Source organism: Giraffa tippelskirchi, chromosome 9 (genome assembly GCF_054371585.1).
Source record: "Giraffa tippelskirchi isolate mGirTip1 chromosome 9, T2T-mGirTip1v1.2.pri, whole genome shotgun sequence".
NCBI classification, from domain to species: Eukaryota; Metazoa; Chordata; class Mammalia; order Artiodactyla; family Giraffidae; genus Giraffa; species Giraffa tippelskirchi.
In genome coordinates this window covers 149,395,760-149,411,227 of record NC_137283.1, presented here as the reverse complement: position 1 = coordinate 149,411,227, position 15,468 = coordinate 149,395,760, and the positions used below count along the sequence as shown (strand labels likewise).

At 44.6% G+C, this 15,468-nt stretch overlaps 1 protein-coding gene and 1 long non-coding RNA gene across 2 annotated transcripts in view; one reads left to right on the top strand and one right to left on the bottom strand.

Annotated features, from left to right (window-relative positions):
• Positions 1–3,575: 3,575 nt before the first annotated feature.
• The window catches only part of UST (uronyl 2-sulfotransferase), a 318,507-nt gene continuing 306,614 nt past the window's right edge, over positions 3,576–15,468 (bottom strand). Inside the window, exons 8-9 of the mRNA XM_081529921.1 lie at positions 6,275–6,554; positions 3,576–4,691 (exon numbers count right to left, since the gene is read on the bottom strand). Coding sequence (XP_081386047.1) covers positions 4,592–4,691; positions 6,275–6,554 — 380 coding nt within the window. The 3' untranslated portion in view covers positions 3,576–4,591. The remainder of the gene's footprint in view (positions 4,692–6,274; positions 6,555–15,468) is intronic.
• On the top strand, positions 6,489–11,188 carry LOC145521389 (uncharacterized). The gene is made up of 4 exons (XR_014065363.1): positions 6,489–6,834; positions 6,913–7,066; positions 9,095–9,139; positions 11,124–11,188. It is a non-coding gene; the product is annotated as an uncharacterized LOC145521389 (long non-coding RNA).

Genomic DNA, 15,468 nt, shown 5'->3' with positions numbered 1-15,468 from the left:
TGCTGGGGACACAGCGTTTAGGGCAGAAAACCTTGGTCAGCCCCAGAGGGACTGTGATTCTTAGTCTCTTAGCATATGGGGGTGGAGGGTGGGACAAGGTTCCTCCCAGAAGCAGCTCTTGGTTGTCAAGGGACGTCCTGTTTTCTTCTTAATGCTTTCCAGCTGGGTTGACTTCAGGCCTGGGAAGGTCAAGTGATTTACTCAAACACCCAGTGGAACTGACCAGCTGGGACTTGAACTCGGGGATTTGCTGCTTGCCCTGGTCAGTCAACACTCTGCTTCCTGCTTTCTGCCTCTTCTCTGAGCTGCACCCAGCAGCCAGCAGGCTGTATCTGGTGCAGCCCGTCCTCCCAGCTGTCCCCACTCAGGACTGGAAGAAGAGGCATGTTACAGGTCAAGTCTCAATGTTCTGGCAGTGCAGCGTCAGGCAAATTGCTCCATGCCTGCTCAAAGCATACAGTGTCTGGCGAGAGTCAGATTGAAGATAGCTACACCCACACGCCAAGATTGGAAAAGGAAAAACTTAGCTCACACTTTTCCTTTGCATGGTGATTTTTCTTCCCTTTTCTTTTTTTCCTTTTTCTTTCTTTCTTTTTTTTTTAAAAGAGGGAATCCCCCTGTTTACAAGTTGAAATCCAAAATGCACAAGTGGTCAGTTCTCAATTCTGTGACCCATGAACATCTGTGGGCCTGGGTGCTCCCTGGGAATTGGCAGTGCCCGAGCTGTGAGCCAATCCTGCCCTAGCCAGAAAAGAATTCTTGGGTGAGTGGAACAGTCAGGGAGTTAGGAGGCCTGCGAGTGATCAGGGCCTCGTTGTCCTCTAGTTCTGGTTTTCCAGGGGCATGTCTGCAATCAGCTTCAACTTGTTTTATGAGCTGCATTTGACTTTATTTTTTGAGATGGGTCCATCTGAAACATCTTACAGGAAGCAGAACACGACTTTTCATTTTGCCCTTAAGAAAAATAAAACTATAATTTGAGATGGGCAAACGTGGTCCAACTCTGTTTATCCAGAAACAAGAACCACTGTGTCCTTTGAGTGGGCTTCCCAGGTGGCACTAGTGGTAAAGAACTGCCTGCCAATGCAGGAGACGTAAGAGACTTGGGGGTTCGATCCCTGAGTCGGGAAGATTCCCTGGAGGAGAGCATGGCGACCCACTCCAGTATTCTTGCCCAGAGAACCCCATGGACAGAGGACTCTGGCGGGCTATAGTCGTAAAGAATCAGACATGATGCAACTGAATTGACTTAGCACACACAGCAGGTCCCTTGAGTAGAGAGAAAGATTTCAAATATTTATTTTGACACCAGTCTCTGAGGACTGAAGTGTTTGGAAACCAACAGGGCCTCCATCTGGAGAAGAGGGTCCTACAGCACCAACTCCTAGCAGAGCCACAGAGGGCACCTCGCTGTGCTGACTTCAGGTGGCAGGTGGCACCAAGGGGGGCTAAATGTGCCTTATTTCTACTGATGCTAGGTCAGTAGATGGACTCTGGCTCTCTGACCATTTTAGAGTTTTAGTTTGATAGATACTCAAAAGTTAATCAAACTATTTAATATGAGTGGAAAAAGTTAGCCTGTGATGTGTTTACATCTTCCATCTGGATCTTGGTTTCCTCATCTGGGAAATGAGGGACCTGACGATTGCTGGATCCTATTGCAGCTCTGGGGGGAGGGGGCAGTCTGTGATTTTTCAGGCTTGTGTCTCTCATCTGCTCTAACTTTTCTGCTGTAATCTGGGTGTTATGGGCTGAATGGTGTCCCCACGAAATTCACATGTGGACCCCTGGTCCACAGTACCTCAGAATGTGATTAATATTTGGAGATAGGGTCTTTATAGAAGGAGTCAAATTAAAAACAAAATGGGTCTTTTCAGGGTGAGCCTTAATCCAGTAAGACTGGGGTCCTTATAAAAAGAGGATATTTGGATATAGACATGAGGGCACAAGGAGAAGGCAATGGCACCCCACTCCAGTCCTCTTGCCTGGAAAATCCCATGGATGGAGGAGCCTGGTAGGCTGCAGTCCATGGGGTCGCAAAGAGTCAGACACGACTGAGCGACTTCACTTTCACTTTTCCCTTTCATGCACTGGAGAAGGAAATGGCAACCCACTCCAGTGTTCTTGCCTGGAGAATCCCAGGGACTGCGGAGCCTGGTGGACTGCCATCTATGGGATCGCACAGAGTCAGACACGACTGAGGCGACTTAGCAGCATGAAGGCATGTGGAGTGAAGACCAACTGAAGACAGGGAATAGATGGCCACGTGTAAGCCAAGGAGTGAGGACTCAGAAGAAACCAATCCTGCCAACATCTTGAGCTCAGATTTCCAGCCTCTAGAATTGTGAGAAAATAAATTTCTGTTGTTTAAGCCATTCTGCGGAACTCTGTTATGACAGCTCTAGCAAACGAATACACTGGTTTACACCACAGTGAGCTTTCTGAGCTGTGAAAGAAGCTCCATGTGTTTTTTTAAAAAACAGATTCTTAACCCTGGTGTTAGCTTAAACTTGCCTTTTTTTTTTTTTTTTTGCAGGATATTCAAAATACTTTAAAAAATCTTTTTCTTTGTTACCAGATGGAAGTAAGTTATTTTAGTAACATAAATCTTTATTTTTACTTGAAGGGAGTTTCACCATTTTGACATGAATCTTTTTCCTGAATGGTTATAGGTCATCATTTTGCCTTTTAAGAAATACTGCCATTACCTATAAAATTCATTTGAGGCCAAATAGCTCATCGGATAGGCCTGCAGGTAACAGCCCATTTATAAAGAACTTCAGACCACACAAGCAGCTCCAGAGTGGGACAGAATCTTAGTTTTGTTTAGTCCTTTTGCCTTGAAAGTGCACTCAAACAGCCCGTGACCAGGTCACAGACAAATTAAGTGATAAAGAAAGGTAACCACTTATCACTTTGCTGTTTACGACTCTCAGATTCTTACTTGAAGTAAAGCATGTTATATTTTACCCTAACAGATTTTGCTTTCATTTAGTACCAAGATTCTGGTTCTTTTCTTTTACAAAACAGTCACGTGGAGTTGGACTGGAGTGTCCAGTGTCTAGAAAGCATGGAGATTCCCTGTCTCTCTGTAAGTCCCAGAGAAACTTCTCAGGGAGAGCATTTCCGGATCAGAAGCTGCTCACTCGGCAGGTTAGAGTCATCCAGCTGTGGAGGCGCTGCGTCTTGGGAAAGAGATCAGGGCACACACCAAACTACCTGAGATGGCAAGCCTTATCTTCCCACGCGGCCACAGGCAGGCAGCGTAGATCCCTCCTGTCAAGGCTGAGGATTCCAACCAAGCACCCTGACACCCGACCAACTGGTCACATAACAACAAATGCAGCAGTTGCTGAGTGTCATCTAATCACAGGAGCATTTCCAGATTTTTAACAATTCATCTTTCCCCAAATCACATCTTAAGGAAGAAGCTTTGGCCCATTAAGCAGGCTGAGGGGGCAGTGAGAATCTCCAGGCACTTTTATTTCCAGCTATCAACAGAATGGAAAAAAATATCAACTTATTTATATTCATTTATTTACAAGGGTAATGAATAAGTTAAGGAACACTTCATCTCAAACACAGATTGCTTTTATTTTAGCTAAGCTAATGTTTCAGTTCCATATATACTTTTGAATTTCCATCAATGTCAAACACATTTTTTCTTTCTTCTTGAAAAAAAAAAAAAAAACCCAAAACAATTTACAAGCACTTTTAGGGCACTCAAGGAAAGTAGGCTGAAGGTTCATAATAATAATTTTCCTTTTAAAAAACATCCATCAGACCAAAATAAAATCATTTTAATTAACTCCTTCCTGAGTAACTAAAACCTTGGAATGTGCTGAAAGGTTATAATAAATAAGGCAGTCAAAGATCAACCAGCTTAAAATGTATTTTTTAAATTAAACTATGTAAAATGTACAATATATTTCATGAAGTACAAACTGTGTTGGGCTCAGGGCCAAAGAAATGTTGTCGTGTGTGCCAAATAAACTGATGAAGTGCCTTGACTTCTAGGGCCCAGAGGCTGTTTGTTGGGACAAAATTACATCAAGTCCTGGTAAGTAAATTAGTCAGCCTCTGATGTTACAGTGATCACTGCTGACAATAATTGCTTTTGAACACACAGGTAGAAGTGTTCACATGCACTTGCATTAAAAGGATGCATTTTTTAAAGATGACTAATTGTCCTGATGTTCTGACAACAACAGAGAACACTCAGCAGACCTTATTTTCAGATAGTGGGATTGCACAGTGTGTAAACTAAGGATTGTTCTTTATAGGCAATTTCAAAGAAGTGACTCACAATGTACCAGGCAACAGCTCTTGCTCTTATGTTGACTATGATAGCTGTTCTCTGGGTTGATTTTTAAAGTAAGCCTAACAATAGGGCCCTGGTCTCTCTAAACAAGACAAAGGATATTTCCTCTTATAAGCACATTTCCCTGCATCACTTTCCTGCCCCAGTTCTCTGAGACAGAAAGGAGGCCCACAAGTGGCCAAGTGCTGGACTCTGTGCCTCTGTGGTCCCAGCCTTCACTGGACTCCTGCGGGGTGGAGCCTTCTCAATACATCTCATGATAAAGTAGCTTTAGTGCACACTTGACAGGTTCCAAATGACTTGCTTTATATCTTGGCTACCGTCCAATTTTAGTGAATGAATAAAAAATTCTAGAGAGACTTGTTGGTTTCTGAAAAGTAGAAAATGTGTAGCTTGTGTAAAGTCTGAGTCTTATTTACTGTGAAGTATTCCCAATTCACTTTGCTAGTGCTCCTGAAGGGCTGGCTGTAGGGGAAAAAACCTGAAGGAGACAAAATTTGTTCCTAGTATCCTGTCTGCCACCACCACCTGCACCGATGCTTCTAGGCTGACTATGTATTATCTGCCCAGAAGTATACGTGTTTTTGGAAGGGGATGGTCACAGATGAAGATATTTCAAAATTCAAAGAAATAGATTGCTGATGATTGAACCAAGGCATCACAGAGAGGGGGCAGGTGATGGGAACGGGCTGGGGAGGAGATATTTTGGAGGAATGGGCCTGCCTAGCTTCTACTCAGATCACTTTGGGGGCGGACACTTACTCATGAAGGTGGCCAAGCAGTCTCTTACCCAGAAGCTCCTGCTTTTCTTACTGACCTTCTAGTAAGGGTTTCTCAGGAGGGAGCTGCTTCCATAATAAGTGGACTTCAGTTTGACTGCTGCTTGCACAGAACTCAGTATCACTTTCCACCCAAAACATATACCTCTTAAGGGACCAGAAGGTGAAGGTATCAGCTACTTGGGGCCCTGCTGGCCAGGGGTGTGCCTGATAGATCATGCCCTGTCTGTGGTCAGGTTTAGAACTTAGGCCACAGGAATCAAGTGTCAGAGCTACAATCAGTTCCTGGATTTCCAGGTAAAACAACGCTGATGAGAGATGTTTCATAGCAGGGGGGAAGGACACAGTCATGCCATTTGCCTAGGCCACACACCCTTCAGAGTCGATCTGTCTTGCCTGTGCTCTTCCTTACACAGCCAACAGATTCTCTTCCTGGCTATGCTACTTTGAAGTCTGGCAGAACGGAGTTTGTGAACAGAATGTCTCAATGGAGCTTGCCACGTACTTTGACCTTGAGAGGTACTCAAAGCTCTGGACTGATCGAGGGTGTGGCAGAGGCCGACTTGCTCTTTCAGAGACAATACGTGGTCTGCTCTGGGCGAAAGTGTCCCCCAAGATGGACCAGGGGCAGAATTCCACCCGTACGGGCAGGAACCACTTATCCAGGGACATCCTCCCTTTCTGATGTCCTTATCTGTCTTACTGTTTCCTCTTAGAGCCTTCTAGATTAGGCTTCCTGGTCTCTGCAGTGGTTTTGTGTTTTTACTGAAATATACAAGTCTGGACATTTTCAACCACTGAGGTAATACTTTTATAGGTGACAAATGATGAGTTACTGGGCTGTAGGCTCTATTTCTCCCTCTTCTCTCATGTATACTAGGGGAAGAAAAGCTATTTTATGACAAGATGCCTTGTGATGGAGCTGTCTAGTGTACCCTGGAAGGACCCAAGGAGCCAGAAAAACACAGAATAAAATTAAAACAAGTAAAACCCGCAAAACCGGGCATCTCCCAATGACCCCAACCTGTGGGAACGTTTGTTCTTTTTAATGCTGTGAAGCATTAATTTCGTCCCTTAAGGATTTTTTTCTTCCCCTAACACACACACACACACACACACAAACTTTCTGGAAAGGGAGATTAAGCCACTGGAGGCAACACAGCACTGGCATCACCTCTTATAAATATCTTCCAGCCACTTCTCGTCGTCCTGGTCCTCGTCATCGATTGGTTCCTCGGTTTCCAGTGGGGTTGGAATGAAGAACTGGGGTCTCAGTGGCGGGTGGCTGACGCGAGACTTGAGTCCGAACTTGCGCTTCAGCAGGTGGAACTGCTCCTTGACGTAGTGGTAGAACTCGTACTCGTATCTCATTCGCTGGTAGAGAATCTGCACGGCCTCGGCAGAGGGGACAGTCTTCTTCACGGTCACAGTCATGTTTCCAAGTTTCCGATGCTCTGGAAAAGAAGCGGGGTTGCACATGAGCCATAGTCTGCGATGTCCCAGGTTAGAGGGGATGGTGCTGAGGTCCTGAGTTACCTGGTGACCCTGGCAGCTCCCAAGGAAAGAAACTCAACCAACATACCAGGACTAGAAGGGAAAAGCGGCTTCCCAGCAACGCTGGGAAAGATTTCGTCGTATTCCAGGTGTTACTATCAACACAAGATGACTACACCTAAACTAGCTAACATCCCCTTTGCGAGATGTGAACTGATGGAGCTTGATCAGGATTCAGTGGTAACTATAAGTGATACAGTCTTTTAAGCAGCAAGATCTACTTGCTTTTCATTTTTTATTTCCTGTTACTTTCAGAAGGAAGCACAGAAAAAGGCTGTCTCACCACTTTCTAATCACCTTGGTGTTTTTAATTTGAAAATATGGACATCCAGGGGATCTTCCTGACCCAAGGATCGAACCCAGGTCTCCTGCATTGCAGGCAGATTCTTTACCAGCTGAGCCACCAGGGAAGGTCAGTTGTCTAAATTTGTCGTCACCAGATTTTCAACATGTACACACGACAGGACTCAGCAAAACCTGGTTTCTGTCCCCTCGGTGCTCCAGTCCAGTCAAATTGCTCTTGCTTCCTTGTTGATAACTCAGTGGCATCTTTCAGGCCTTCTATGACTTCTTAGCATGACCTCACAGCACCGACGGCCACAGACGCCATCTTGGAACTGCCTTCCTGTGGCGTCTACAGGAGCGTTTCCCTGGTGGTCCTGGTCTCCTGGTTGCTCCTTCAGTGCTCCAGGCCCAGGGCTCATTCCCTGTCTGTCCCTTACATATTAGTGCTCCCAGGTCTCCGGTCCTGCCTCTTCCCTACTCCCTTTCTTCCTCTCTGACTGGTTTCATACAATTCTCCACCCTCTAGTTTTCATACCACTGTGGACGCAAAACCTAAAGTTTATATGAAACAGTTATAGCTTCTCAGTCCTTTTGTTTTCCACAGAGCTGCCAAATAATAGGAAGGTAAATGACATTGCCAGGGGGTTATTTCATGGTCAGAAATAGGAGTGCTAAAAAAAAAAAAATTAAAAAGTAGGAGTGCTATTTTATGGTAGGAGAAGCAGAGATTCAGATTCAATCAACACTGATGGCAAATATCTCTTATGGGTTTGGATTATGCCCATATGTATGTTATTTTATTTAATATTCCCAATCAGCTTGTGGGGTGTCATGGCCCCTATCTTGCAGTTGGGGAAATAGAAGCTCTTGAAAATTGAATGACTTGCCCAAGGTCATGGCTAGCGAGTAAGCGACAGAGCTGAATTGGAGCCCAGGTCTCTCATTTGTGATGAGGTTTCCCCTAAGTACTGGGCTATAACCCATGCAGCTTTTGTGAGCCTGCAGAAAATTATCACCTTCATATGGAAAGACTAGAGGGCAGTTTGCCTTTTATGGTTAGTAGAGAATTTTTAAAATCACATTTCGAAGACATATGGTTAAGTGCCTTGCTCTACAATAATCAGCGCTATGGAAAAGTCATTCCAGTGCTAAGTGTTCTACATTTTTGTAAAATGCCAGACTTTCCCTCCAAACAAAACAAAGCTACGTGAACTATGGAATCAGCCTCTCTCCAGATTGCCATAATAGCAGTACTAGAGGAAGTTGTTAAGGAATTTTTGGAGACTGTTGTTATTTCAGCCAGAAAACAATCATGCTTTAAAAATCCATACTTTTTATCAGCATCCTTTTGGGAGTGAGGCAGCCCTCGTTAGGTGGATATATACTGTCGAGCATAACCATCAAGAAGTGGAGACCTAACTCCACGTGCATCTTTTGAGAAGCAGGACCCCAGAGATGATGTTGAGGGGCTCACGTCTCATGGGCCCCCTGGCGAACATTTCAAAAGAAGACTCAAATACAGAGCAGCTTCCTTTAAGGCAGGGGAGGCAAGTGGGCAGTCTGAGATCTGACAGGCCAGCTATGTGTCATTTGACCTAGGGGTAATTTTTTTTTTAAAGAAATTGACTTAGTTGTTTTAAGATTTGGTCTATTTCACAAGGAAGTCTGGATTTCTGGCTTCTCTCAAAGTGAGGTGATATTCTTCTGGAGCTGAGCAGGGCTACCCCTCACTGCTGGAGGTCACAGCTCTCCATTTTGTCTTAGACTCTAAATGCCAGTTCATTCTTTTATGTTACCTGCCTGGCTGCTACAGAAATTTGAATTTTAGGCTTCCAATTAAAAGGTTTTGAAATTCTTAGTTACAGAAACCTAGGAAGCAAGTGCTTTGTGTCCAAATTAAGGCTCTAGTTTGAGCTCATTTGTGTATCCTATCCTCATTTGTGTATTTATGTCACCCTTGCTCCTTACTTTCTGCATTTATGGAATGAGTTTTCTGTACCAGGCATAGGAGTTACCAGTAGTGAATGTGACTTGATCATCATTATCATCTTTGGGCATTCTGAGTGCTTTTTCAGTGCAAGGACTGCTAAGTTATCTAGCATGCATTTAATCTTTCCAAAGTGAGGCAGGCTCTCTTATTATCACCATTTTACAGATGTGACATTGGAATTTCGTACCTTGGCTCAAGGGCACACAGCTGGTAAGTGGAGAAGCCGCAAGTTGGGTCTGAGACAGTCTGACTACTGAGTCCAAACTCTTAACCCTTTTTGTTGCTTATGGTTGGACGGAGCTCACAGTATCAGCTCTTGGGCCTGCTCACCACTGGGGCAGACAGGGCATTTCCTTCTGTTTGGTTTCATGGCATCAGTGTTTCCTCTCCTTGGTCAGAAACCCCTAGTAGAGGGACCAAGCCCAGTGAGCTTGTCTTAAGTACTCCACATGGAGTTGGGTCTTTTTTTTAAAGAAGCAATCTTTTTCAAGGGTAGTGACTATTTTTTTGTGTGTGTTTTTTTTTTAATTTTTTGGCTGTGCCTTGCAGTATGCAAAATCTTAGTTTCCCGGGCCAGGGATCAAACTTTCATCCCTGGACCACCAGGGAAGTCCTGAGTTGGGTCTTTTATAACTACTATAACTATTCGATCATGTAGATCGGCTATGTGTGCCAGCCTAAACGTATAGGGTACATCTCTGTGTGCATGTGTGTGTATGCTTCCAAAAGATGGAAAACTTTTAGGAGGCCTCTGAGCCACCTTGTAACTTCAAAAAGAAATTTCCCTGGATTTGTTGTCTTCCACCAGTTCCACCTAGCTGCTCTCCTAATGGAGCCTGTTATGCGGAGAATGTCTGGGGAGGGGTGGTACCCCCTCTATCCTTGTACTTTCACAGCTCAGCACCTAGGGAAACACAGCGCCCTCCACTCATGCTTGTGGAGTGAAAGAAAGAAACCAACAGAAGGAAGAGGGTGTAGTCAGACCTGAAGAAGGCTTGGCTGTGTCTGTGAGGTGCAGACACAGCCAAGTGTAGACAAAGGCAGTATCTGAGCGTGCCTCATAGAAAATCCTCAAGAGACCCATGAATGCCGGGTCTACCCTCACATCTGGGATTTTTCAGCTCCCACTGGAGTCTATAAATTCCAGTGCTTAGCTTTGTGGTTCAGTTGCCTTTTGGGAATGACAGTGCTGGCTATGTCATGTTTTCCTGCCCCTGTCCTTTAATTAATAAATACATTTTGGCAAAGGAAAGCTGTGGTTTCAGGAGGCTTTTAATTTTTTTTTTTTTCACTTTTCTTATTTACCTTGAGGGATTGGCCAAAGAAGGCCTATTAAATCATAATAATTGCTGAAAATTTCCTCAAAGTAGGCACTGGCTTTGAGCTGTGAAATGATCAGAAGGGCAAACAAACAAGCGAACAGAAAACAACTTCTGATCTCTTTATTTGAATAGCAAAAGAAGGATGGTTTTTTCCCTTACAGACATGTCCAAAGTCAGCCATACAGTCAGGACTGTGTGAGGACAAACTCTTCCAGGCTCCCAAGTTCTGGCTTCTCACTGAGAAGTGGTCTGAGTGGGGACCCCTTTCTACACTGCCGACCCCCAATAACAGAAAATTCTGCCGTTGATCCTCCAATGTCGGCAGAGACAAAAAAACCCTGACTATACAATAAGGTCAGTTGGAAGACTGCTGAGTTGGATCAGCTTTCTGCATTATTAAAGCTTTATAAAAAGAGGTATAAACAGCTCAATAACCAGCCTTCCCCCACATTCTTTCCCCAACCCATCAAAATAGCATCCCTTTCATTTGCATAGAGCTCTGTGGATTAACGCGTTTTCACTCTATCCTCACAACAACCCATTTAACCTGAAGACACGAGAGGTCACAGGACTGGTTGGAGGTTGCATGAGTGACTGTCCTGAAACTAGAAATCGAGCTTTCTGATTCCCAGTCTAGCACCTTTTTGCTTCATCACTGGCTGTTAATTTCCAAATTGAGTGGAAATCTATAACCACCCACTTCTCCTTGCCCTGTGTGTATTCTGGCATTAAGGACATTGGTTGAAAAGAAGGGCTTGAGTGTTCTAAGTCAAGGGGAATGCTTTGGTAAGTCTGGGAGGATCTGGTGAAAAACGTGCAAGCCAGCAAAAATGTTTTCAGACTGAAAGAGACTGTGTCTTTTTCATTTTTAGATCCCCAGTGCCCAGCTCCACGCCTGGCACATAACGACCCTCAATAAAGGTTTGTTGATTTGAAACCTGTATGTTAAATCCATCTGTAAGACTGGATTAACGCGGAGGGCAACTTTTGGTGTTGACTGTACATATGTGTTTTTTTTTTTTTTTTGCTAAATTCTTTCCTTAGTGGAAGGTCCTGCCTGAGCAAACTTTCCATGTCTAGAAATCAAATTTCTCTAGGGTAAGCTGATAAGGGAGGTTAGGCTTATAGGTCCTTCAGGAAAGGCAACATTATTTGCTTTTCTGAGCCACTCCATTGAAGAATGCTGTGGCCCCATGTACTGCAGCATGCCAGGCTTTTTTGTCCTTCACTGTCTCCCAGAGTTTGCTCAGATACTTGGATAGCAAGGAGATCAAACCAGTCAATCCTAAAGGAAATCAACCCTGAATATCATTGGAAAGACTGATGCTAAAGCTGAAGCTCCAATACTTTGGCCACCTGATGTGTAGAAAGCTTGAAGACAGAAGAGAAGAGGAAGACAGAGGATGAGATGGTTGGATGGCCTCTCAAGATTGAAGGCAGGAGAAGGGGATGACAGAGGTTGAGATGATTGGATGGCATCGCCAACTCAGTGGACATGAATCTGAGCAAACTCCGGGAGATGGTGAAGGACAGGGAAGCCTGGTGTGCTGCAGTCCATGGGGTTGAAAGAGTCAGACATGACTTGGCGACTGAATAAGAAATGTTGCAATAAAGGACTTTTGCTACAAACATTAATACCTATGCAGAAACATATAATACACACCATGACCTTGTGGCTAACGAGTTTATGTCACATGTATTATTTACAGTCATTCACTAAAAAAATCTAAACACTGTTGGGGCAATAAAATATCTTTGTGACTTAATTTTTCTATACTAATGTTGTTCAATTACTTAATTTGTCATCATTTGGGGTACTTTTTAATTGCTAGTTCTCCAACAGCAAAAGAAAATGTTTCATTTAGAAGGAAAACATTCATTCAGATCGCATGCACTTGACCCAAGTGCAAAGGGCTTGCTGTGAACATAATTTAAACTGAGGCTCTTTGGCTAGTCTTGCACGCTCCCTAGGGGGAGAACTTCAGATCAGCCCATTGGGAGTATCCTCAAGGAAAGAACTGCAAAGGACAACTTCCACAATGACCTTGGAAAGGCTCCATTCAGCACCAAGTGCTCCTGTCTACATAGGATGCCTGCCAGTCAAAGGCAAGCAGGCTAGGTTCCCTCATTGCTTTTCCCAGGGCACTGCCAAGCAAACACTGAGAACTTAACTTTTTTGTATGTGTGTGTGTGTGTTAGTCGCTCAGTCATGTTTGACTCTGTGCGACCCCATGAACTGTAGCCCGCCAGGCTCTTCTGTCCGTGGAATTCTCCAGGCAAGAATACTGGAGTGGGTAGCCATTCTCTTCTCCAGGGACTCTTCCCAACACAGAGATAGAACCCAGGTCTTCTACATTGGCAGGTGGATTCTTCACCATCTGAGTCACTAGGAAAGCCCGTAACTTTTTAAATGTAATGCTAAATATCATTTACCAGCAACCTGTCTGTATGCAAGATTGAACAGTGACAAACTATGCACCCAACAGGGCCACAAGCTGAGGTCATCCATGGATATTGCTTTACTGCCCACGATGTAGATTTTTGCAAAAGCAGTGGCTCTTTCTAGCTTTGCCATACTGACATTATATTTGGACTGGTTCATAATCTTCAGAACTCTAAAAGTCCCTCTAACGTAAATAACAAGGAAATCACAGACCTGCCCCATGAAGTCCCCCTCCCCACTCCTCTTCATCTGTCAAATGAGCATAATGGAAAAATGATGTCGCCCTGGCTCTGGGCCAAAATAAACAATCTGGAAATACTGTGTAAACCCAGCTGCTGTACCAGAGGACAGAGGCCTCGCTTTATGACCTCCGAGATGGTTCACCATATGCAAAATAACAAAACCTCACCACGGGCTTGCCATCTTTTCTGATCCTGGGCTGGTTCTGACATCCCCTCCCTTGATCGAAGTAAATGCACACCTACCAAAGCCCCCTAGCCCCAACAATCTGAGTTTGTCTGAACCTGGTCCAGCAGAGATGATGGGCAAAAGCAATGAATACAAATTGAATAACAACCAGACGTGGGGCCACATTTTACCACTGGGGGGCGGGGGAAGCATCATCGAAAGACAGGCATCAATTCTTCAGCTTCAGGGGAGCTGAGAGGTGATCCACCGAGAAACCCTGGTCTTTTAAAAAGTGAACTGGGGTTTACACATCTCAGGTTAGAGTACATCCAGACATTACCGGCACCCAAGGGAAGAGGTGTGCATTTTTGGGTGGCAGGTGTGATGAAAGTCATGGTCAGGTGGAGTGGGGCTGGGGCATTAACCAGCATGAGGGAGTGCTGCCAAGCCCCGCGCCCTGCCGGCTGCTCCCAAAACCGGGTGAACATGATGCTCGCCACAGATAGAGTAAACTCATTTCCTGAATTACACAGGGAGGCCACACAGTTCAAACACAGGCGGCTCCCCTGCAGCTGCCTCCATCGGAAATGAATGTGTGTCACTGTGGCTCGCAGCAGTGTGTTGGCTTAAACGGCCATGTTTGATTTGCCACTGGGATGATGGATGGCATGTTAAGACCAGCTTCTCGGAGGTAAGGCAATTAGGGGAGAAAAGAACAAAAAGCGCTTCATGGCTAACTAGGAGCCTGGGGTTGGTAAAATCAACAGAGGGATTTTTTTTTTTTTTTTTTTGCAATCTTCTTTTCAGATCTGGAAATACCAATAATTAAAAAATAAATTGAGCTCACTTTGAATTTCAAGAACATCTTGATTCTACGTAGCCAAGTGAAAGTTACATGATTTACTTCTTTTTCTTTTTAATGGCTGAAAGTGCTGGGCTCCCTTGATGGACAAGAAAAAAGATTCTTTTTTTTTTCTGATCACAGCTTGCTGCATGTGGGATCTTAGTTTCCCAGCTAGGGATGGAACCCAAGCCCCCTGCATTAGGAGCTTGGAGTCTTAACCACTGGATCACCATGGAAGTCCCAAGACTTGTTATAATGTCTCCAATTTGTTTTGAATTTTGGAAGCAAAAGCAATTGGCTTGTGGGTCACGAGGGCCCATTGAGAAGACAGCAGGCAGGCAGGCCTGCAAGGAAGCATGCGTTTCTAGAGACATTGTTCAGGCAGTGTCCTAACCCCAGAGACTCTTGAGATGAGGGCTGCCCACTGGAGGGGCTCCCAGGTTCTTGGTCTGGGGAAGCCAGTTCTACAAGGCTTACCCTCAGTTGCTGGGGGTGGGTGGTGGAGGATTTTCTTGCCTGGCCTCTGTTTGCTCATTCGTCGCCTCTGCATTAAGTATCTACTAAGCACAAAAAATGAGTCCAGGAAATAAGAACCGCTAAAAGCTGAAACCACAGGCTCTTAGCTAGAGGAGGAAAAGTAAACAATAAAGAGAGAAACGAGTGTATAATTCACCCATCAACTTCCCAAGAGATCTGAGAATCCTCGTTTTACTGCAGGCCCGGAAAGGCTCCGACAGAGGGGAGCATCAGAGAAGAGATGAGATGTGGGGGCACCACTGAGGGGTGGGCGCTGAGGGTTACCTTTGAGTCCTTCTATGTGATCAAGTGAACACCTGGCTGGTCAATGCAATTATTTCCAATTAGCACCCCAGCCGATTCTGATGCGGTGGCTGTCCAACCCCACTCAGATCCCAAAGCTTAGAATGAAATGTGTCAGGGCTGGAAGAGACATCCCCACTCTCCTGTTCACACACTCATGAGGTCCAAGTAATGGGGGTGAGGGGTTCCTCGATGCCCACCAGGTCAGCTGGCTCTGTTCCCCACCCTCTTCTGCTGCCTTTGTTCACTGGGTGGAGGGCATTTGTTCCTGTTTCTTTTCTCTCCAACTTTGGCCTCATGACCCACATCATAAAAAAGCTGCTATATTTCTTTGAAAGGATATCCCACTCAATTAGACATGCATGCTTTCCCCAACACAGCATTTTGCCATTAAAATACTGGCTTGAGCGTGAGAATGGCAATAACAGAAGGATTTATTTTCACAGCAACAATTGAACTGAACATTTCTGTTTGAAAATACCCATTTCTGAAAAAAAATTATTGGAAGACTTACTGGGGCAATATTAAGGAAATGTTAGAAATAGACTTTTCATTTGAAACCTTTATTGAAAAATGCATTTTTGTTACCTTTCCTACTTTATTTGGACTCATGTTGTGGAAGCCCTTATCAATGACTGATGAGAGCAACTTAATCAAACGGATTTATCTGAACAAAAAGGATCAAGAGAAACACTAACCCAGT